A 22338-nucleotide genomic window follows, 5' to 3' on the forward strand; every position below is an offset into this window, starting at 1 on the left:
ACACTCAAATCCTGGTACCAGGGTCTGCAGGCATCTTTATTGAATTAACGAAAAGCATGAAGTACAATAATTTCCTTTAGCATTCTCTATGGTAACATCTTGACCAATCAGTATTAAGCTGCTGACCAGTCACAAGTACCTATTTCTCATGTGGAATAGGTTGTTCCCTTTGAACCTTGGTATTCTCACAATTCTGCCCTGATGAGTGCAAGACAGGAAGCTTCAACAGAATATTTGTTCTTTCCAGCAATACTTAAGTTCTCCACCATCAAGTAATCATTCCTTTGTTTCTTTCTCTTGTGTGTTTCTTGCTTTTAGCAACCCTGAGAGGAATCTTTGTATCCTCACTGATTACAGGGGAGGTCCCAGAGGATTGAAGAATAGCCAGTGTGGTTCCTTTGTTGAAGAAGGGTGGCAGGGATAATCCGGCTAATTATAGCCCAGTGAGCCTTATGTCAGTGGTAGGGAAATTATTGGAGAGGATTCTTCAAGATAAGATTTACTCCCACTGGCAAATAAGTGGGCATACCAGCAAGAGGCAAACATAGTTTTGTGAAGGGGAGGTCATGTCTCACTAACTTGATTGAGTTTTGTGAGGAAGTGACAATGATGATCGATGGTAGGTCAGTGGATGTTGTCTACAGGGACTTCAGTAAGGCCTTTGACAAGGTTCTTCGTGGCAGACTGATACAGAAAGTAAAGTCACACACGGGGTCAGAGGTGAGCTTGCAAGATGAATTTTAAAAATCTGGCTTGTGGTCATATAAGACAAAGGGTAGCAGTGGAAGGGCGGGTTTCTGAATGTGACTAGTGACTTAGGCTGTGACTGTTGGTGTTCCTTGGGGAATCAGTGTTGAGGGGACCTTTTGATATTAGTAATATATATAAATGATTTGGAGGAAAATGTAACCGGTTTGATTAGTAAGTTTGCAGATGACACAAAGTTTGGTGGAATTTCAGATAGTGATGAGGACTGTCAGAGAATACTGCAGCATATTGATCAGTTGGTGACTTGTACAGAAAGATGGCAGATGGAGCTTAATCCAGAAAAATGTAAGGTAATGCATTTTGGAAGGTCTCATCCAGATGGAAAATATACGGTGAATGGCAGAACGCTGAAGAGTACTGATAGGCAGAGGGATCTGGGTGTACAGGTACACAGGTCACTGAAACTGACCACGCTGGTGGACAGGGTAGTTAACAAAGCATTGTCTTCATTGGCCGGGGCATTGAGTTTAAAAATTGGTGGGAAATGTTGCACTTTTTGTAATCGTAGTTAGGCCGCATTTGAAATATTATGTTCAATTCAGGGCCAAAGGGCCTGTTCCCGCGCTAGTTTCTTTGTTCTTTGTATTTCAACTTTTTCTTCACTATCGAGGGTGGTCTCATTTTTATGAACATACACTTTGTTATCTTATAACCATGTTCCTTGAGTAAAGTTCAAGTCATTAAGATTTGAGATAAAGCTGTCACTGGAGGTGGAATGAGAAATGTGAATGGGTTTTGAATTGGATGACACAGACCTTTCTTAACAAGTAGTTTTCAGGGTTATTGTACCATAAGAATTTTGTGGAAAAGTGGGTTGGCCGGATAGGCAGGAAGTGTTCTCCTGCCTGACAAGTCAAAGTAAGTTCTAATTGCCCAGAGAACAAGTTGTCATTAAGGGCCATTGTCCAACATTAATACTCTTGTTTTTATATCATTTGTTTCACCTTGCAAACTCTTGTCACTTTATGTATATGTGTTCTCGATAACCATCTACTATATTTGTCTACAGGACTTTGTACCTATGTGCTACAGGTGTTCAACTAATAATCCACTGCTCAATAACCAGGGAAATGTATGCATTAACTGTCGACAGCCATTTGTATTCTCTGCTTCCTCTTATGGTGAGTTTACTCTCTGCTGATGGTAGCATAATTTACTTGCATTTATTACTCTGAAGTCTTGTATTTAGTTTGTATATTTTTTTCTTTTGCTGTGGACCATTTAAAATTAAATACAGCTTCACCTAGATGTAAGCCTCATCAGTAAGTGGTAAGATTCACTGAAAAAGGAAATGGCTGGGGTTTGCACACATAGCAATGTGAAATGGTAGCAAAACTGACCAATAGCTTCAAGGAAGATAGTACAGCCCCGCAGAGCTGGTAACTGAAAACAGCGTTGAATGTTGGTAGAAGCCTATCTGATTACTGATCACCAAAGATTGTTGGAACAATGTTCCTCCTTGAAACAAAAGCTAAGGAGAAATGTACTGTAATAATTCTATAGTATTGGTAGAATACATGAACGACATTTGAAAAGAAGCAGACCACATAGAGAGGAGGAGTTCTGAGGATTGCAAGCATTTGTAAATGGATGACATATCAGCATGTGACACTGTTAGATACAAAGAAGGGGTATGGTAGCCATATTTGAGAAATAGTGTGTGAGACTATCTGAAGAGCTAAGAAATACACAGGCAGTTGGGAAGCATAGTAAATAGCAGAAAGAGGCTGCAGTGGTTATTAATGATACTAACTGGAACCTCTGTTTAGAAACACTTGTTGATCTGCTTTCTTCTACAAACTGATTCTATTTTGCACTCATGCTGAGGTTGAGAATTAATCACCCTCCATCCACACCACCAAAAGGAAAGCAATATAAAAACTGTAATATAGTTTAATGTGTGGCAGGCTACTGACACTTCAAAACAAAAATTCTGAAACATTTAAGTACAGTTCTGTAGACTTTGGAAGATGTTGGGCCCTAAATCTTTCACAGGAACATCCAAAACAGGATCAGAAGGAGGCAAAAAACACAGAGATTGCTGCAAAAGCTCAGCAAGCCTGGCAGCATCTGTGGAGAGAAGTCAGAGTTAATGTTTCAGGTCAAGTGGCCCTTCTTCAGAACTCAGTTAACTCTGATTTCCCTCCACAGGTTTTGCCAGATATGCTGAGCTTTTCCAGCAACTTTTGTTTTTGTTTCTGATTCACAGCATTTGCAGTTTATTTCGGTTTTTATTCAGAAGTGAGCCATTTGGCCCCTCAAGCTTTTTCTTTCATTCAGTAATATCATGGCTGATCTCTTTCTGTTTAGAATTCCACATCGCCATCTATCCCTAATAACCTTTGATTCTCTTGCCTACCAAGAATCTATCTACCTCTCCTAAAAACTATTGGATGACTCTACCACCACTACCTTCAGAGGTAGAGAGTTTAAAGTTGCACAACTCTCCGTGGGAATAAAAAAACTCTTACCTCTGGACTGAAAGGGTGACCTCTAATTTTAAAACAGTATCTCCTAGATATGGATTGACCCACAAGAGTAAATAGCTCCAAAGTTGTTGAGTGTTAGAATTTTGGGCAGATGATTTTTGTAATGAGTTGGGTAATGAATGTAGTAATGACAACTATCAGGGTAATCTGTAAATCATTAATAAAGTTGGTGAAGCCAGACAAAATGGAGTTAATATTTCAGGTTACATGACCTTTCGTTCAGGATTTTATTTCCTATTGACTTTATACATGTTCACTTACTGATTTAGTACCCTGTGAAAAGCTGCCTTGCTCCAAAGAGGCTTTGTAACATAATATAATACACTGCCTATTAAGCATTTCAGTGCTTGGAATGGCCAGTGGCCATTACAGTTTTATTTCCCCTTGCTTTTTCTGTCTTTTTTAATCTCTCCTCATCATTCCCCACCCAAAAGCATTAGCTTTTAATCAATGTACACATTCTCCCATACCTTACCCTAGTGTGAGCTCACAATTGAATGGTCACAGTGAGTTGTCCAGCTTCACATCCAAACCCCATTGTGCTCTCAGGATCTCTGCGCAAGTAGGCATTTGCTAAAACAATCTTTTATGATCTTTAACTAATTTGACCCAAGTTCATTTGTGATTCTGCTTAAGATAAAAGCAGACTGGCCACAGACTCTGAGATCTTCCTGATCTGTGACTCTATTACTCACAGCATTGAACAGCTCAGCCACTTTATATCATTTATTTTGACCTGGAAGACAAACTCTTCATATGCTTGTAAATTTTTATTCTACCCACATCCTAATGCTATCTTTTTACAGCTCCAATGGTCTCTTCAATTTTATTCATATAACTATACTGCCAGTTTGAATAATTGGTAACTCACTAACCTCTGAGTCAAGTGTTTCTGGATTTATAGTCCACTCCAGAAATACAGCACATGGTCCAGGCTTATACTTCACAGCAGTACTGAGGGAATATTCTTGAGAGGTAATAATAGGTTTATCAACATCTGTGAACAGAAACATTAGACTGTGGCTCCAGTCGCCTGTCAAATAAACATGAAAATTCCAATAGCTCTATTTGAAATATGACAGAGGACTTCTGGTTTCCTGGCTGAAATTTATTTCCTTGCTGTTTGTGGAAACCTGCTCTTCACAATTTAGTTGCTGCACTTTGTATTAAAGCTGCTGTTACTTAATAGCATTGTTTGTAAGTGCTTTGACACATCCTGAAGTCTTGAAAGGTGACATATAAATGCAAGTTTTAAGTATTTTGTTTATTGAGCCCAGTTTATTGAAATATTCTGTTGCTGCAGCCACACATCCCAGGCTGTTTTCTTCTTCTGTACAGAAAAATGTAGCGAAACATAATCTTATTCCAAATATCCCCTATCGCCCAAAGATAAACTGTTAACAGGATCATCACAGATTAAAGACTTTAATCCAGGTTACATTGACATTGGGTTTTCCCTTTTATGCTTCAACTGTGATTTTTTTTTCCCAGTCTATGATTTAACAGACTAATGAAACTGACCATAATGTTGGCTAATTCCAATGCTTTTTGCCAAACTATTTTAGTTCCACGAAAGAAATGCTGAGGTGAAACCTTTTCCAAGTATGAATGTACATCTAGTTCTTCATTCCCATTTTACCCCTGTCCGAGGTGATTATTCAGATGGATTCTTCTGTGATTGATCTTAAGCAACATAGTTCCTCTCTCCTTTTCAAACAATAATTATGTAACCACTTTAAAAGTGAAACAATTTCATTTTCACCCAATTCATTTATAGTTGAGTCTGTATTTCCCAACTCTCAAGCAAAGGTGCGAACTGGAGCAATTTCAAATCGCAATTATAATTTACTGTTAGTCTTAATCATCTTGTTTTATAATTTGTCTTTTCATTATTCGATAAGGAGTCTTGTACCCTTGTGTTATTTTAAAGTTCTGCTGACTCAGGAGTCCTTCATGTAATCTACCTTAAACTTATTATAAAGTGTTAAATCCTGTTAGTTGCCAGGATACAGATCTTTTAAGAAGATAGTAAGATCTAACATTGTTTCTAGCAGATCTACTTGACCATTTGAAGAATCTGACATATATGTATCTGGGATTTGTTTGTGAATGCCTATGGGCACACATTTTAAAACATGCATCTTAAAGCATTAACTGCAATTGAAGCACATATTCTAGAGAGAAATCAGTTTACATTATAAATGTCATATACATTTCAGCATTTTGCTTATAGATGTAGTCTACTGCCGAGTATTTACCCAGAATGCGTCTATGTCCTGGGGTAACGTAGATTATATGATCTTTTTCAACTCTGTACAATCCATCTTTCCCTTGTTGGAGACTTGTACCTCTCTTTGAGCCAGTTGCAGTTCGTGGTTGAACTTAATGCCCTTAGATAACTATGGACCATCCAGAAGAGACTGTGCTTGAGGAGGAACAGAAAACAAGCTGGCAAATAAAAGCGTAGATATGGAGCAAATAGATGCAGGAGTAGGCCATTTGGCCCTTCGAGCTAGCACCACCATTCATTATGATCATGGCTTATTGTGCAATCTCAATATCCAATTCCTGCCGTCTGCCCATACCCCTTGATCCCTTTAGCCACGTGGGTCACGTCCAGGTCCCTCTTGAATATGTCTAACAAACTGGCCCCAATAGCTTCCTGTGGGACAATGCTGAGACTTGGATAATCCTGACACATGACAGCCACCATCACAACCATGTAAGGTCTTGGCCTGGCCCATGGCCCATATGCGCATGAATGGGGCCATTGGTCAAGAACGAGGAAGTGTGGGTTGCGGCTTATTTCTCCTCTCTCTGATCCCGGAATATAGAGGCTAGTTGTAGCAGGCAATGAGAAATTTGGATTAATAAGATCCCTTGATAACAAAGGATACTATCATGCAAAATTTTGTGTGTGAATGTGCACTTCATGTGGCACAACCTGGCCTGGGTAGACAGTGGCTGATGCAATGTAATGTGGACAAATGGAAACAATGCATTTTGGGAGGAATGTATATCTGAACTTACAAATGTTGGAAAGGTGCTAATGTACAGAGACGTAGGGTTCAAAATAAATAGCAGGTAGATACAGCCATTTAAAAAGGCTGACTACATTTAGGTTGTACAAATAAGGGCACACAAAACATAAGTGTAAAAACATTGATAATTTTGTAAGAAATGTGGATAAAGGCAGTTAGAGTATTGGACACCTAATTAAGGAATGCATATTAATTTGGTAAATGATTAGGAACTGCAGTTATGGGTATAGTTATGAGGGACTGTTCCCACAGCAGCAGAGAAGGCTGTGAGAACACTTATTTTGGGAAGCACATTGTTGGGTTAATGTAACTGGACTAATAGTCCAGAGCTCTGGGCTAATGTTCTGAGAGCATGGATTCAACTCCCACCATGGCAAATGGTATTATTTGAATTCAGTGTAAAGCTGGCGAACATGTTGCTACTGTTGATTGTTATTAAAACAAAATCCAGCTGGTTCACTGATGCCCTTTAGAGAAGGAAATCTATCATCCTTAACTGATCTGTCCTACATGCGACTCCAGACCCGCAGCAATGTGGTTGGCTCTTAACTACCCTCAGGGCAATTTTGATAATGGCCAGTGGCATCCATATCCCATGAACAATAATTTAAAAAGTAGCTTATTTTAAAATTGTGAAGGTCATACATCATTTTCACTTCAAGGGAGTTGTGATGTTGACTTTACATCCCATTTATAATTGTCAGTAAAAGAACAAAAAGAGGTTGTGAAGAATTTCTTCCACCAAAACCGGTTTTAGAACATGAAGTGTTCTAACATTGGAATGCATATGGTAGAGATTCTTGCCTCTTTTGAAAGAAAACCTCATAAAAAAAAATGTGAAACAGGAGAATGAACAGGACATTGGGATTAGTTTAGTTGATAGAGGATTAGCAAAAGAAGTGGGGAGAGTGGAATTAATATTGGAATGGTGTGACCTAACAAAGGCTGACCCAAACATTATTGGCCTGTGGGCTGTTTGTGCTGCATTTCTGTATGGTTCTATTGGTTGTATTCTGAAGATGTTTGATCATTTTATTGCCTTAGATTTTGTGAGCTTGTTACATTTGTGAGAGTCAAACATTGGAAGCCACCACCCAGCCTTTCCTTTGTTCTCCAAAACCAAAGCACACGCGTAACCGGGGTTGGAGTTGGGTAGATGGTGAATTCTATTCTCCTCATTTTTCTCTGAAGGCTCTGAGGTAAGGTGTAGTAAATTCAGGATCTTGTTCAACCATGAGGAATCCAATCACAATCCAGGAATAGGAAGGAAGAATGATAATTAAATAAGGTTCTGAAACCCTGCTGGATGGAAGAAAGGTGAAAGTTGGGAAAAGTCAGTCGGAATAGTTACAACAACGTAGTCTTTCCTTGAGTTACTTGTTTCAAAAGGGCTATAATTTTTTTTTAAATTACATACTGAATTAGAAGGACTTGACAAATATTATTCAAGGATAGAGCAAGGAAGTCATTATTCTTGAAACTGAGTTTCACAAGTAATTTTCACATTTAGATCTGAACTCAAAAAGATTTGAATCAGATGAGCTGCTCACAGTTCCACAGGACATTCATCTTATGAGCTCTCTTTTTTGTGGGTTTTCAGAGGTGCTACCACTTGTTCAGTTCTATTTGGAAGAAGGGATCACAGATGAAGAAGCAGTGGCCCTGATTGATCGAGAAGTGCCTATCACAGAACTGAAAAAGGATGGATGGCAGGAAAAGAATATTGGAGGTCCGCATTTTATAGTATTACTTATAAAGTGAAGAGGGTGGCACATTGGAACTCTAATGTATACCATAATGGAATGTTGGCCACCCACCAGATTACACTGCAATGGGACAATATCAAGATCAGACTGAAAAATGGGAGGGAAAATCAGCTCTGTGCATCATTTGTCCACCTGATTGAAACTACTGCAGTCAGAGCTGGGATTATGTTGCTGATATGTATGTGTTGCCCAGAGCAGGTGGATCGGGGAGCGTATAGTGGAAGAAAACCAGAAATATAATTATGCTATTGACTTAATATCTGTACTTTTGGAGTATTAAAAATCTGTTGCTACTAAGGGAAGTTAGCATTTGCCAATGTGATTTGCCTCTGATGAAGGGTCTAGGCCCGAAACGTCAGATTTTGTGCTCCTGAGATGCTGCTGGTCCTGCTGTGTTCATCCAACCTCACATTTTATTATTTGCCAATGTGAGTTGTGCCTACTGCTGGTGCAAATCTAACTTGCTTGCTACCTAGGTTTCTGGCGCTAATTATAACAGAGTCTGTTGATACTGTTGGGCTCATTGGCCCATTTAATTGTGTTAAAAGATATTGTGATCACTGTGTCATTGGAAATTTTCAAGGCACGTAGCAGATGCCAGGAAAGTTCACCACTTTGTTGCTGTTGTCAAGAAACATGGACAGGCTTATCCGAAGCTCACCTTGCAACAGGTAGATTACATTGACAGCAAGGCTGATAACTGCAACAGAAATTCTTCTGCAGATGTAAACTCCAACCTGTTACCCCTCACGTCCAGTGAATTCTTTTTGGGTGTGGGTAATTAAAGGCCATCTCCTAAGCAGCAATGAAGGGCATTAGCTCAGTTGGAGCTCTCTCACGTTTAGACCAGAAAATTGCTGGTTCAAGCTGTGCCTCACAGTATTAAGTACATAATACAGATTGACTGACTTAGCACAGTACTAAGTGGGTGCTGCACTGTTGAGGGGCCAACTTTTGGATGAAATGTTAAATCAGATCCAGATGCTGTGATTGGTGCTCAGTTTATTTATTCACTCACGGGATGGGGACATAGCTGGATGGACGGCATTTATTACCCTTGAGAAGGTGGGTTCTCGAGCCACTGCAGTCGATGTGCTGTAGGTTGACCCACTTTGCCGTTAGGGAGGGAATTTCAGGATTTAGACCCAGTGACTGTGAAGGAATGGAGACATATTCCCATCTCAGGGTGACGAGTGGCTGTGGTGGTGTTCCCGTGTATCTGCTACCCTTGTTCTTCTGGATGTAGTCATAGCTTTGAAAGGTGCTGCCTAAGGGTGTTTGGTGATATCCTGCAGATGTGTCTTGTAGATATTTCACACTGCTGTTATTGAGCATTTGTGGTGGAGAGATTGGATGCTTGTGGAAAACTGCTGAACTAAATTGCTTATGATTATAAACTTGTTACATTTTTCAAGAAACTTTGTAATTTTTCTTAACCACCTTTGTAGATGCACAGACTCTACAGCTTGATGACAGTGTGACAAAGATTGAGACGGACCCATTCACTGCAAAACTGAGCTTTGAGGTAATTTGATGTTAAATTCACATACAACAATACCACAATTTCCATACGACTTTACAATGGAGGAAGAGGTCAAAATACCTTTGGTGACTGGGAAACTAAAAATAAATCCAGGGGAGGATCCAACTGAATTTATTATAAGTTTTCTTTTTAAAAAATATGATGAAAGTGATGAGGCAAGTCTCAAAGATCTTTGTGGATTTGCTGCAGGTGTTAAAAAATGTAGTTGAGGTAATTGCAGAGGTATTGTTCGTTATCTTCCAAAATTCTTTTGATTCAGGAATTATGTGACTACTTTGGAAACTTGCAGTGTTCACTGCACTGTTTATGACGGGTGTGGAAGATCTGTCAATTTCATGTTGGTAGTAGGAAGGAAATGACATCATTAGTGCAATCGAAGGTGAATGGGCACTTGGCTTGGCCTCAAAGCCAAATTAGATCTGTTAACAGTAGGTTATGTCTGACTTCCAGAGGCCAGTGGCATAGGTTAGGAAATGTCTATAGATGATACCTGTGTATTTTTGCAAGAGGCAATAGATAAGGTTCTGCACAAAAGGAGAAATGAAAGTCAGCAGATATGGAGCAACTGTGTCACATGGTTTGGAAATGGTTGGAAGGCTGGAAGCAATGTTGGAATATTCTTTAATTGTCAAAGAAGTGACAAGTGGTGGACCTCAGGAAGCTGTGCAATGGCATTCTCACTATGTCAATAATTTGGATGAGGCAATAGAATTACAACCCAAATCTTCCCATCACAATATGTGAACTCTGAGCTGAGGAGCTGATTTACACTGGAATTCTTGCTTCAATACAAATAGGAGATTGTGTGGAAAGTCATCCTGTACTTCTACTGTTTTACACTATTTTTTACCCAACATTTGTAAAACTTGTTCTGTGTAGCCCTTTAAATCGGGCGAGTGTCAAAGCTGGCATCAGTGAAATTGATTACTCCCCTCCTGAAACTGCTTGTTCCCTAGACATACCGTAACACTGCCCCTCCCCAATAAGCCCTCACCAGTCCAAGGCTCTGATTCCTTTCATTCATGTTCTGCCCAGGTACAGGTGTGGTTTAGAAGGGGTGGACGCTAGGAAGTTGTTTCCGTTAGGCGGGGAGACTAGGACCCGTGGGCACAGCCTTAAAATTAGAGGGGGTAAATTTAAAACTGAAATGAGACGACATTTCTTCAGCCAAAGAGTGGTGGGCTTGTAGAATTCATTGCCGCGGAGTGTAGTGGAGGCCGGGACGTTGGATGCCTTCAAGGCAGAGATCAACAAATTCTTGATCTGAAAAGGAGTCAAGGGCCACGGGGAGAGTGCAGGAAAGTGGTGTTGAAATGCCCATCAGCCATGATTTAAATGGCGGATTGGACTTGATGGGCTGAATGGCCTTACTTCCACTCCTATGTCTTATGGTCTTATGGTCTACAATGAACAATGTTTGTAGGAAGATGCCCAGTGCCAGGGGGTTCAGATTGATGGTGGAGGATTTTTCTGAGAGCACCTTTCATTGTCCTAAAATCCATAGATGTAGTCTCCTCAATCTCTCTTCACAGGACAGTCCCACCGTCCCGGGAATCAGATTGGTGAGCCTCTGCTATGTTTCCTTAACGGTGTTCTTCCTTCCTTAGACAAAGGAATCAGAACTGCACACCGTACTCCAGGGCCAGCCTCACCAAGATTCTGTACAATTGAAAAAAAAACCATCTTTCATAAACACATGCAAGAGAAAAGGATGAAAGGATATATTAATAAGTTGACATAAAGTCTACAAAATCATGAGGGGTATAGAGAGGGTGGATAGCAAAAAGCTTTTTCCCAGAGTGGGGGACTCAATTACTAGGGGTCATGAATTCAAAGTGAGAGGAGGAAAGTTTAAGGGACATATGCGTGGAAAGTTCTTTACACAGAGGGTGGTGGGTGCCTGGAACGCGTTGCCAGCAGAGGTGGTAGATGCAGACACGTTAGCGTCTTTTAAGATATATTTGGACAGGTACATGGATGGGCAGGGAGCAAATGGACACAGACCGTTAGCAAATAGATGACAGGTTAGATAGAGGATCTTGATCGGCACAGGCTTGGAGGGTCGAAGGGCCTGTTCCTGTGCTGTAATTTTCTTTGTTCTTTGTTCTTTATTCCTTGCTTCTGTACTCAAATCTTTTAATGATAAAGACCAGTGTATCATTTGCCTTCCTGATAGCTTGCAGGTTCAGCAAGCAAACTTTCAGTGCCTTATCAAAAAGGACACCCAGGTTCTTTGGACATCAGCACTTCCTAATACTGTGCACCTTCATTCTGTCCAACAAACTGGATAACTTCTCACTTGTTCACATTATGTTTAATCAGAATTATTCTTGCCCATGTGGCCAGTCTAAATCCCTTTGAAGCCTCTTAGCATCCTCCTCACAACTCATATTCAGACTGTTTTGTGCCATCCAGAGCAGACACAATGAGCCAAATAGCCTCCTACACTGTAACAAATCAACAGCCGAAGGCCAAGTGCAGATTCTTGCAGTACTGCAGCAGTCACAGGCCGCCAACCTGAGAATGACTAGTCTGTATTCCTATAGCCTGTTTTATTTCCAGTAGATTACCCACATGCTCTAATTTTGAATGCTGTATTGTCTCTTCCCAGTCAGATCATTATTTTCAAAGTATCCAAGAATCACATCCTTTATAACAGTTTTTAGTATTTTCCCTACTACTAATGTCAGGCTGCCTGGTCTATAGTCCCGAAATTATTGTTGATTCCTCCTTTCTTAAATAGTGAGCTTATATTTGCAAACTTCCAGTATACAATCTCCATTTCAGATGACAACTAATCCATCCACTATCTCTACGGACAACTTCTTCAAGTCTCATGTTGTTCAGCAGGTCCAAGGGATTTATAAGCTTTAAATCCTATTAATTTCTCTGGTCCTACTTTTTTTTTTAACTGAAGTCAGTTTCTTTTGGCTCCTCATCCTCACTAGACTCTTGGATCTCTCTATTTTGGAGAGATTTCTCATGCTGTCTCCATGAAGATAGGTACTTCTTTGCTGTTTCCAAATTTTCTGTTATAAATCCTTTTGCCTCTGCCTGTGTTGGACCCAGAATTATCTTTGGTAACCTTTTCTTTTATACCTCACTATAGAAGCTTTTACAGTACATTTTTATGTTACTTAGATTACGTACGTTTCATTCATATTCTAACACTGAGGGGATCAAGATCTGAAACTGTTCCCTAGGAGCCTTTGGATGTCAAAGTTGATTTGAAACTTTTGAAACTGAAACTTGTAGATTGCAATTGGATAACAGCATTAAGGGATGTGGAACAAATATATAAATAGAGTTGAAATAAAGATAATCAAATTAATTGGTGGAAGAGGTTGTAGAGGCTGAATGATTCCTCCTACTAGATGCATAACCAATGTTTTTTCAAACAGAAAAAAAAATGAAGTACTTTTCCTCTGAATTTTATCTCCTGAGAATTGTGCCTGGATAGAAATGTCTTATAAAATGCCATTCAGGCTTCACCTGGAGTGTCAGTATCCTTTGAGCACATTTCAGCTCATTTCATGAACTTCTCAGCCTTTCTCAAGGGTCATTGTTGGTGGCATTTTTCGTTGGGAAATTTAAATTTTCAAGTATCTGTTGCTGCGTTCATAAAAATGCTGAGAAATCTTTAAACACGGCATATGTTAAGGGTACAAACCTACATCATGGCAGCTCCTCAGCCCTATCAACCAAATATGCTCCGAGATAGCTCAAATACTATTGAATCCTGGGACAACAGCTTGGTGTTGCCTAGAGGATGGAATAAAAATGTATGTTTGTGGTTATAAATGAAATCTCTTTGACACCAATATTTCAAAGTTTTCAAAAAGATCAAACCTATTGTCTTACATTAGCAATAAACAAAATAATAGAACTCATCACTAGGGACATTGACATGAAAATATGTCTTAAGTGACAGCCAACACTGGTTTAGAAGGCAGTTTGGTTGGATCAACCATGTCATTGTGACATTTCTGAAGACACTGCATGCAATTTCAGCATTTGTCAGGTTCCCCACCTCAGTGTGTTATCTTGCAAGTGAAGGAGCTTCCCTACTGAGAGTGAAAGGAAATAGATCAAATTCTGCAGCTTTGCTGTCTGGTTTATTGACATGAACCTAGTGTGAAGGATGCATTGCAGACTGAATTCTCAGTGGCATATTTCCAAATAATTGTTTGCATTTGAATAAGAACGGGATTATAAGAGCTCTGTGGGGCAACTTTCATGGTCAGAGAATAAAGTACCATGTATCGAAAAGCAAAGTTCAGTCTTCAATATCATGGCAAATGACAAATTGTAACCTAGCAGCCACAAGTTAAATATACATCTCAAATATGCTGTCACTTCCATTAAAACTTCAATTTGGAGTTTAGTTTAAAATTTAAGATAAAACTGTAGTCTTAGTTTATGATTGCCTGTGGATTTGATGGTGTTACCAATCCAGTAAGGTCCAATTGTTGCTATTCATTTTCAAACTATTTACCTAATAGTCATTAGCATTTTTACAGCACAGAGGGAGGTTATTTGGCCCATCAAGTTGATTTTTGACTTTCTGTAGAGAAATCCAACCAGTCTCATTGCACAATAGTATCATTGCTGTACTCTACCATTGTAATCCAATTTATTGCCCTTTAATACCCATTTCAATTTCCTTTTGAAATCATTCATTGTCTCTATTACCACCCTCCATTAGGCAGAGGGTTCTGAGAATTGTGCCCAGCTCTGTAAAATTGTTCTCCCTTGCACCCCCTGCAGTTATGTCCTACTACATTGCAACTGTAACTGAGTCCATGTGTCATCATTTTATTGTAACAGATTTTCTTTGTCTACCTTACTGAAGTAGGTCATTACTTTGCACACCTGCATCATTGTATTTCCTTATGCTGTTGCCTGGTTTTTAAAATTTACTTATTAGTGAGATGTGGATGTTGCTGGCCAGCCAGCAACAATTTCCTGTCCCTAGTTGTCCTTGTGAAGGTGGTGGTGAGCTGCCTTCTTGAACTGCTGCAGTCCACCTACTCTAGTTGACCCACAATGCCATTAGGGAGATAATTCCAGGATTTTGATTCTGTGATATCGAGGGAATAGCAATATATTTCCAAGTCAGGGTGATGAGTGGCTTGGAGGAGAACTTCAAGGTGACGGTGTTACCATGTATCTGCTGCCCTTGTCCTTCTAGATGGAGGTGGTCGTTGGTTTGGCAGGTGTCTGAGGATCTTTGGTGAACTTCTGCAATGCATCTTGTAGATAGGGTTTTTCTACAAATTGCAGACTGGGGCAGTCACAACCCGGAAACCTGGAAAGTGTTGTGTCTAAGTCTTGAAAAAATAACCTGCAGTCTAGTCCAATGATGACAAATGTATTAGTCTTTTGTTCCCCTTTTTTTGCAGCAAGGAGGGTCAGATTTTGTTCCTGTGGTTGTGAATAGAGATGTTCTGCAATCAATGAGTAGGAGGGATGTTCTGATTAAACGCTGGCCAAAGCCATTAAGATGGCACTACTTTCGATCACTGTTACCTGATGTCTCCATTACAATGTGCCCTACATGTTTCCAGGTGAGAATGTTGTTATATACTCCTTTAAAATCTTATTCTCTACTGCCTGCATCCTCAACTCCTAATCAAGATTCTTTGAGAGATTCCCTGTCTCCTCTGCTATTCTCTGCCCTGAATGACTCTTCATTCAGTTTCTTCAATGATTCTCTGCTCCCCTTGACACTTCTAAGAATTCAACCCCGTCCTGTCCTGCCTGTGCATCAGCTTTTGTGTTCATACCCTCCTCTCCTAAGTTTCTCACCTCTTTTACTGTATCTTCTTCCATGTTTCCAATACCTCACTTACAGGAAAACACTTGCTTACAACCCTCACACCCAAAACCCCTTGCATCCTTCTGCATCAGTTCGAAGAAATACGAGCTATTCCCCACGTCACTTAAATTAAGTTTACAAACTCGAGCCTCGTAAGCCCTGATTTTAATGACACCCACCCAACTGGAACAGGACAGTACTGATCTAAAGCAAGATTTGCACTAGACCTGATTTTCTGTCTTGTCAGCCTTCCTGGCCTCACCTTCACTGTTTCCAGTCCGGTGTAAGCAAACCTCAATGCATCTGATCCTGCTGGACCACAGCAAATCATTTAGGAATTCACTTTAGTCTGCTGTAAGTGTATTTTACTTCATAATCATTTAGACTAAACCGTTAGCTTATTTTCTCCACCATCAACTGTCTCTTCACCCTTGTACTTTATGCCTTGACTTATGTAACCCAAAATATTAACCAGCTCTTGTACTTTCAGTGAATTAGGTGCCTGAATCCCTCTGTCTCGCACACCCTTCTTTGTATTCCTGATAACTCCATTCATGTTTGCCCACTAATGTATCTTGCATTTATCCTGACTTATGCCTGACAAAGCCAGCTTTGCCCAGTGCTCTGTTACCACAGTTCTCCTTCACCAACAGATGTTTCACAGTGAAGACTATGAGCTGCTTGTTCTCCAGCACAACTGCTGTCCATACTGTCGCCGGCCAATAGATGAACCCAGTGTCTGATCTCCACAGCGTGACAAAAGTCTAAAAAGGATAATGCCATTCCTGGGATAGAGAAATCGCAACCTGAAGAACTTTACAGCCGCTACTAATGTTAATGGCATCATCTGTTGTACCTTGATCTGCTTCACACTGACCTTCCAGACCAAGTTGGTTGTATTGTGGAGGCATGGAGACCAACTCTATACTGAACGTAGAAGTGTCTCAAAGATTCACTCCCTTAACATGCAGTGTTAGCATTCTCTTATTGATTGAACCGAAAACGAAAGGATTGAGGACTGTATGTGATGTGAGAAATATGTATGTTAACTAAAATAACCTCATGGGTGACACTTACATGATGTGACCAGTTCTTTAAATACAATCCCTCTGAGGTATATGGTATATGAGTAATGCTGGTTTATTCATTACCAGCAATAGGTTGAATAGACTTAGTATTAACAGTTTGCTCCCATTCCCAACTCCAGCTGCTCTCCCCAACCACCTCCTCCTCCTCCCCCCCCAGCCGCCCCGAGTATATGGTTTTCCAGGAGATATATTGGAAGATCTTGTTGAACTATACCGGCGTACATTAGCTGCAGCAGAGTGTGCGATTGGTACCTACTTTCAAGCTAACTAAATGAATATGCAGCACTGATACAGAGCTTTGACTGTTGGGACCAGTATTCGCTCCACTGATTTGAAATATATTACAGAATCAGAATAGATTTACAGCAGTCCCCCACCTCCCACAACATGTATTTCCTTTGTGTTTGCTAATTTAAAAAACATGCCAAAATCAGCTGAAATAATCTACAGTGCACAAATGGGTTTGTCTAGTTTGTTCCACCCTCCTCCTCCCTGCTCCTAAAAGTTTAAGTGCTGTGCTTCGAACAAGGGATTATACCATATTGTAAGAGCTGCAAGTATTTCTTCCTCTCTGAATGAGGAAAGCCAGACAAATTGGGGGAGAGAATGAAATATCTGCTTACCATGATGTGGTTGAGGAAGGGTGGGAGGATGCTGGATTGGAGAACATTAAGACCAGCATGCATTGGTTAAACTGAATGGTCTGTTTCTGTACCTAGCCCCATACTGTCTCTATCCTGGGAGTGTTTGAGATGTGGACAGTGTCAGGGAGGTTTAGTTTAAGTTTAAAAGTGTAGAAGGACCTTTACTCCGAATCTAACGCTGTGCTGTAGAGTGTTTAATGGAGGCAGTGTTTATTTAGTTTCAGTTTCAAAAGTGTAGAGCAAGTTTTGCTCTATATCTAAGCCCACTCTGCAGCTGTCCTGAGTGTTTGATGGAGGACAGTGTTGATAATGCAAGCCTATATCAAAATCTATAAAATAGTTGCTTTGGGTTTGTATGATTACCTTCATGCTACCTTGGTCCAATTTAAATCCAGTTACCTCAAAGTAAAATTAATACATTCCATGTGAACCAAAATGCGATCACACCCACCCAGTTTAAAACCTGCCTGCAACATATAAGAAGAATTACTGAACTATTTTCAAAAATGAGCTTATAAACAAAACCCCATCTTCACACGAATTGAGAAGCCTCTTGACAGAAATGTGTGTGGAGTGAGGATAGACTTTGTATTCTCAGTAAATTTAATTGGCATGTTTGGAGCTTGTTTATTAAAAGATGTCTGGAATGGTTTGGTTTGCCATTTCACATAAACATACATATAGAACATACACAAGAACAGGCCCTAACATAATCTTCTCATTTATGGATAGTGCTTGATGGTTTTACAGTCTGTGCTGAGGGCAGCTTTGTGATGATATCGTAGTTGTACCAAACCATTACAGAAGTCCGTCTAGCAGATGATGACATTCTGCAGTGTCTCTGAAGTTTGGGTCAGATCCAGTTCAGACTGTTGAGATAACAGTCTCTTCTCAGGGCATGAAATGAGCTTTGGACAATCACAACCCACTTCCCAGAGAATGCAAGTTTACGGCTGCTTCTACTGTTTAATTATGGGGCCAATTTTCTGTTTGCATACTTCTCACACAGAGTATCATCCGGGATAGCACAGCAAGAGATCAAACAACATAAACACAAAACTTACAGAACTCACCCTGATGCTTCCTGCTGACCTGAACTTTGCACGAAGAATACTACCAAGTGAAATCTTATTTTTAATTTGTCAGTCTGATTCTGATTGGATTTTGGTGAACATTAAAGGCCTCAGATTGATGCAGTGGGAGATTTGGCATAGGACGTATTGACTGAGTAGTGTATGAGGAACTTGATTCAAGGATTATCATTTTCCAGATTGTCCCTGTCATGGGAGTGTTTGATAGGGACATTGTAGAGAGAACTTTACTCTCTACCTAGCCCCATTCTGTCCCTATCCTGGGAGTGTTTGGGATGTGGACAGTGTCAGGGAGGTTTAGTTTAAGTTTAAAAGTGTAGAAGGACCTTTACTCCGAATCTAACGCTGTGCTGTAGAGTGTTTAATGGAGTCAGTGTTTATTTAGTTTCAGTTTCAGAAGTGTAGAGCAAGTTTTGCTCTATATCCAAGCCCACTCTGCAGCTGTCCTGAGTGTTTGATGGAGGACAGTGTTGATAATGCATCGAAAATGTTTTATTCCTAATCTGTGGAGTGGTGGTTTCGTTACAGAATGCAATTATTTTTCAACAGCAACACCACCTGACCTCGTTTACTGAAAAGTGTTTGCCTCTGGCCCTTCCCCTGACTAAAGTGTTGAGCATTACATCCACAATATTAAGAAGGATTATGAGAATTATTTTTTTGACCTTGTATGCAAGGACACCTAGAAGTTGAGAGGATGCGAGCCCAGTAATTTAGTAATGATCTCCGTTTGCTTTATAAGATGACAGTCAGATTTTGCTTGGACCCACTTGAAGAAGATTGTTTTTGGCATAAGTATGTGCAAGTGTAAATACATGACGCTAAAGGTTTAAGTTTTATTGTTGCTCTTGTGATTTTGTTTTACCAGAGCTCATTGATTTTAAACTAGAATCGAAAATTAGCACCTGCAGGCTTCACTTTGATACGTTGTCCAGAAATGTTTTGTATTTTCCACAGTGATAAAGCTTCGCAACGTTAGTTCACTAAAGCACATAATGTGTTCCAATGTACTCAACCAAGCAGGACTGTTCAGGTAAAGCCTGTAGTTTGGCTCTTAGATCTTTCGTCTAAAGTTTAAAAGTAGTGCCCAAAGATCTGAGGGAAGGATAACAGCACTAGAGAAGAAATTGCCTTTGGGTATCAAACAGCAACTATCTGGGTGATCTCGTAGCAAGCTGTGAGCCAAGTAGAGAGAGAATGCTAGCCTTGTCCACTCGTTATAGGGTGCAGTAAGCTGTCACACATGCACTGGGCCTGCAAACCAGAGGGACACTGCTGAGGTGCAAGTGTGTAATGACACTGGCTCTCCCTGGAGGTATACAATTCAAAGAGCATTCATTTCATTGCCCAATAAACTGATTTAAGGTTCAACTTCTGAAGGTGAATTGCATCATGTGAAAGGTACTGGAGCAATATGATTCTTTGATGGAAGGAGTTTGTTGAATGTCACCAGAAATTAATTCATTTTTCGTCTATGTTTGTTGTTACAAAATTAGAAAATGACACTGAACTATTTAAGTTCACTATGAATAGATACCAAAAGCCTGCTCCCTGTTGTTTGTGTCTTTGAATTCATGTGTGCATTACTAAAAATGTTTTTACCATATGGTTTCCTTGGAAATATTTCTTTGTGTGGGAAGTTCAAATACAAGCAATTTTATTCATAATTGTATCAACTCAGTGTGCTTGTCAGCCATGGAAATGTGTTTATGATCAATTTCATTGAAATCAAAGCCCATGCTTTTTCTGACCTAAAGGTAGCCTTGTTGTATTTCTGGTCCTGAATCAGTTCACCTGTGGAAATGGATTTACTGAACTCATTTGCAATTAACTGGCTGGGTCTTGACAAGCAATGAGGCCACTGCTTGTATAGCACGGGTTTTAATGCTGAGGATACCTGATAGCACTGGCACAGACCCCTCTGTCTTTGAAATCCCAAGCTGCCCATCTACCTGTACAGCACTCTGACGTGACAGCGGGTCTAATGCTCAACATTCAACCAGCAAATTGGAAAAAGCATTATGCCCTCTCAGCTGAGTGTCTGCCCTTCTAGTCCTCCATAAATCCTGCCATCAATGCAGAACTCTCCAGCCCATAAGCATGGCCACCCCCCTTATGATTACCTCCTCATGTTGTTATTGGACAAGTCAGATGCTGGACTGAAATCTGGCTTGATAGATCGTAATTGTTTTGTTTTTGTTTTAACAACGTGGGCTCTCACTAAGTCAGAAATGTCAATGTTGCAGATTTTGTTTCAAGAATAAAACCGTTTATTAAGACCTTGGGGTCATAAATTTAAAATTAAGGAATTGCCCACTGAAGGCAGATGAAGATTTTTTTTCATTCAACCTTCAGAGGGTTGAGCATCTTTGGAAAGAAAAGGGAAAATAGAATAAACTTAAGTTAAAAAAGTTGTAAACACACAATAAAAGTTTAATCCCATTAATTTCAAAACACACTTTTGCAAGTGTAATAAAAAGCCTTATAAGTACTCCCACTAGAATCCTCTTCTCTAACACCTAATTAGTTTGAAGTGTGACTGTAATCCCTAGACTGGAGACGCTGATAGTTTAGATTAGATTAGATTAGATTAGATTCCCTACAGTGGAAACAGGCCCTTCAGCCCAACAAGCCTACACCACCCCTTGAAGCATCCTACCAAGACCCATCCCCCTATAACCCACACACCCCTGAACACTACGGGCAATTTAGCATGGCCAATCCACCTAACCTGCACATCTTTGGACTGTGGGAGGAAACCGGAGCACTCAGAGGAAACCCACGCAGACACTGGGAGAATGTGCAAACTCCACACAGACAGTCATCTGAGGCTGGAATTGAACCCGGGTCCCTGGCGCTGTGTGGCTGCAGTGCTAACCACTGAGCCACTGTGCCACCCGAATGGAGCTGTTGTACACCTAAGTTTAAACAAACTCAGCTTCCTGTCTGCTTCAGGGTTTTATCCCAATTCCTTCCGGGACTCCATGGTCTAAGGTGATCTAAGGTAGTTTATTGCATGCTTCCCTTCTCAGAACCACAGGCATGGATTTCGCAGAATTGCCTAAGCCAAAGTAAAACAAATAAAAGTTTATCTCTCTACTATTGGTGTTCCCCTTTAGCTTAATAAAAAGAACTCCCAGTTCAGAAGGTTCTGTCAGAATTCCTCAGGTACAATTATCAACTTTCCCAAGTCATAAACAGCAGCTTATTAGGTTGCCAAAGAAGCATTCTCAAATGGTCATAAATCGCCAGTTTGGTCAGAGATGTGGAGGAAGTTCTCCTGTCAAAGGCTAGTAAATGAGATAATGGGAACTGCAGATGCTGGAGATTCCAAGATAATAAAATGTGAGGCTGGATGAACGCTCTCTGATGAAGGGTCTAGGCCCGAAACGTCAGCTTTTGTGCTCCTGAGATGCTGCTTGGCCTGCTGTGTTCATCCAGCCTCACATTTTATTATCAAAGGCTAGTAAATCTCTGGATTACTTTACTAAGTTAAGTTGAGCAGATCAGTAAATAGTGGGACTGTTGTGATGAAAGTAGAGCCAAGTGCTAGACAGTTGAGACTTTAAGTGATTTGAAGGACTCCCTGCCGGACCCTCCCCCCAACCCACCTCTACCCCTCACCACCCATCACCCCAGGGGCAGATACAAGAGGTAGAGTTAGGAACAATGCTGGGGAGCTCTGTGCACACTGTTCAAAGTTTCGATAAATGACTCTTGCTTTCAGGTGTGGCTGCCATGTGTGGACTTTTAAGTTAATTATTACCTCAAGGCAAACAGAGAGCCCTTGTCACCAACACAAAATGAATAATATCAAGCATTTTTGTATAAATCAGGTGATTAATGTCACCTCTTTTTGATCTTATTCTTTTATATGGTCTTGATAGCCTCATCATTTTGAGGCCATCTCTGACCGGTTCCTTATCTCGGTTTCCAATGGCATCTGCCTGCCTCCGTGTCCCGACCAATATTTGTTTTAGTTTTATTTTGTGGCTGTGCTGACTTCTGAAGTCCACACACGGCAGCTACACCTGAAAGCAGGAGTCATTTATCAAAACTTAGAACAGTGTGCACAGAGCTCCCCAGCATT

General features: G+C 40.4%; 1 protein-coding gene across 1 annotated transcript in view; it reads left to right on the forward strand.

Moving 5' to 3' along the window:
* Positions 1–19928, forward strand: part of ift122 (intraflagellar transport 122 homolog (Chlamydomonas)) — a 103407-nt gene extending 83479 nt beyond the window's left edge. The window contains exons 25-29 of the mRNA XM_048547421.2: positions 1778–1889; positions 7899–8027; positions 9513–9589; positions 15010–15174; positions 16079–19928. Of these exons, the coding sequence (XP_048403378.1) occupies positions 1778–1889; positions 7899–8027; positions 9513–9589; positions 15010–15174; positions 16079–16168 (573 nt within the window). The 3' untranslated portion in view covers positions 16169–19928. The remainder of the gene's footprint in view (positions 1–1777; positions 1890–7898; positions 8028–9512; positions 9590–15009; positions 15175–16078) is intronic.
* The last annotated feature ends 2410 nt before the right edge of the window (positions 19929–22338 follow it).

The sequence above is a fragment of the Stegostoma tigrinum genome, chromosome 11 (genome assembly GCF_030684315.1).
Source record: "Stegostoma tigrinum isolate sSteTig4 chromosome 11, sSteTig4.hap1, whole genome shotgun sequence".
NCBI classification, from domain to species: domain Eukaryota; kingdom Metazoa; phylum Chordata; class Chondrichthyes; order Orectolobiformes; family Stegostomatidae; genus Stegostoma; species Stegostoma tigrinum.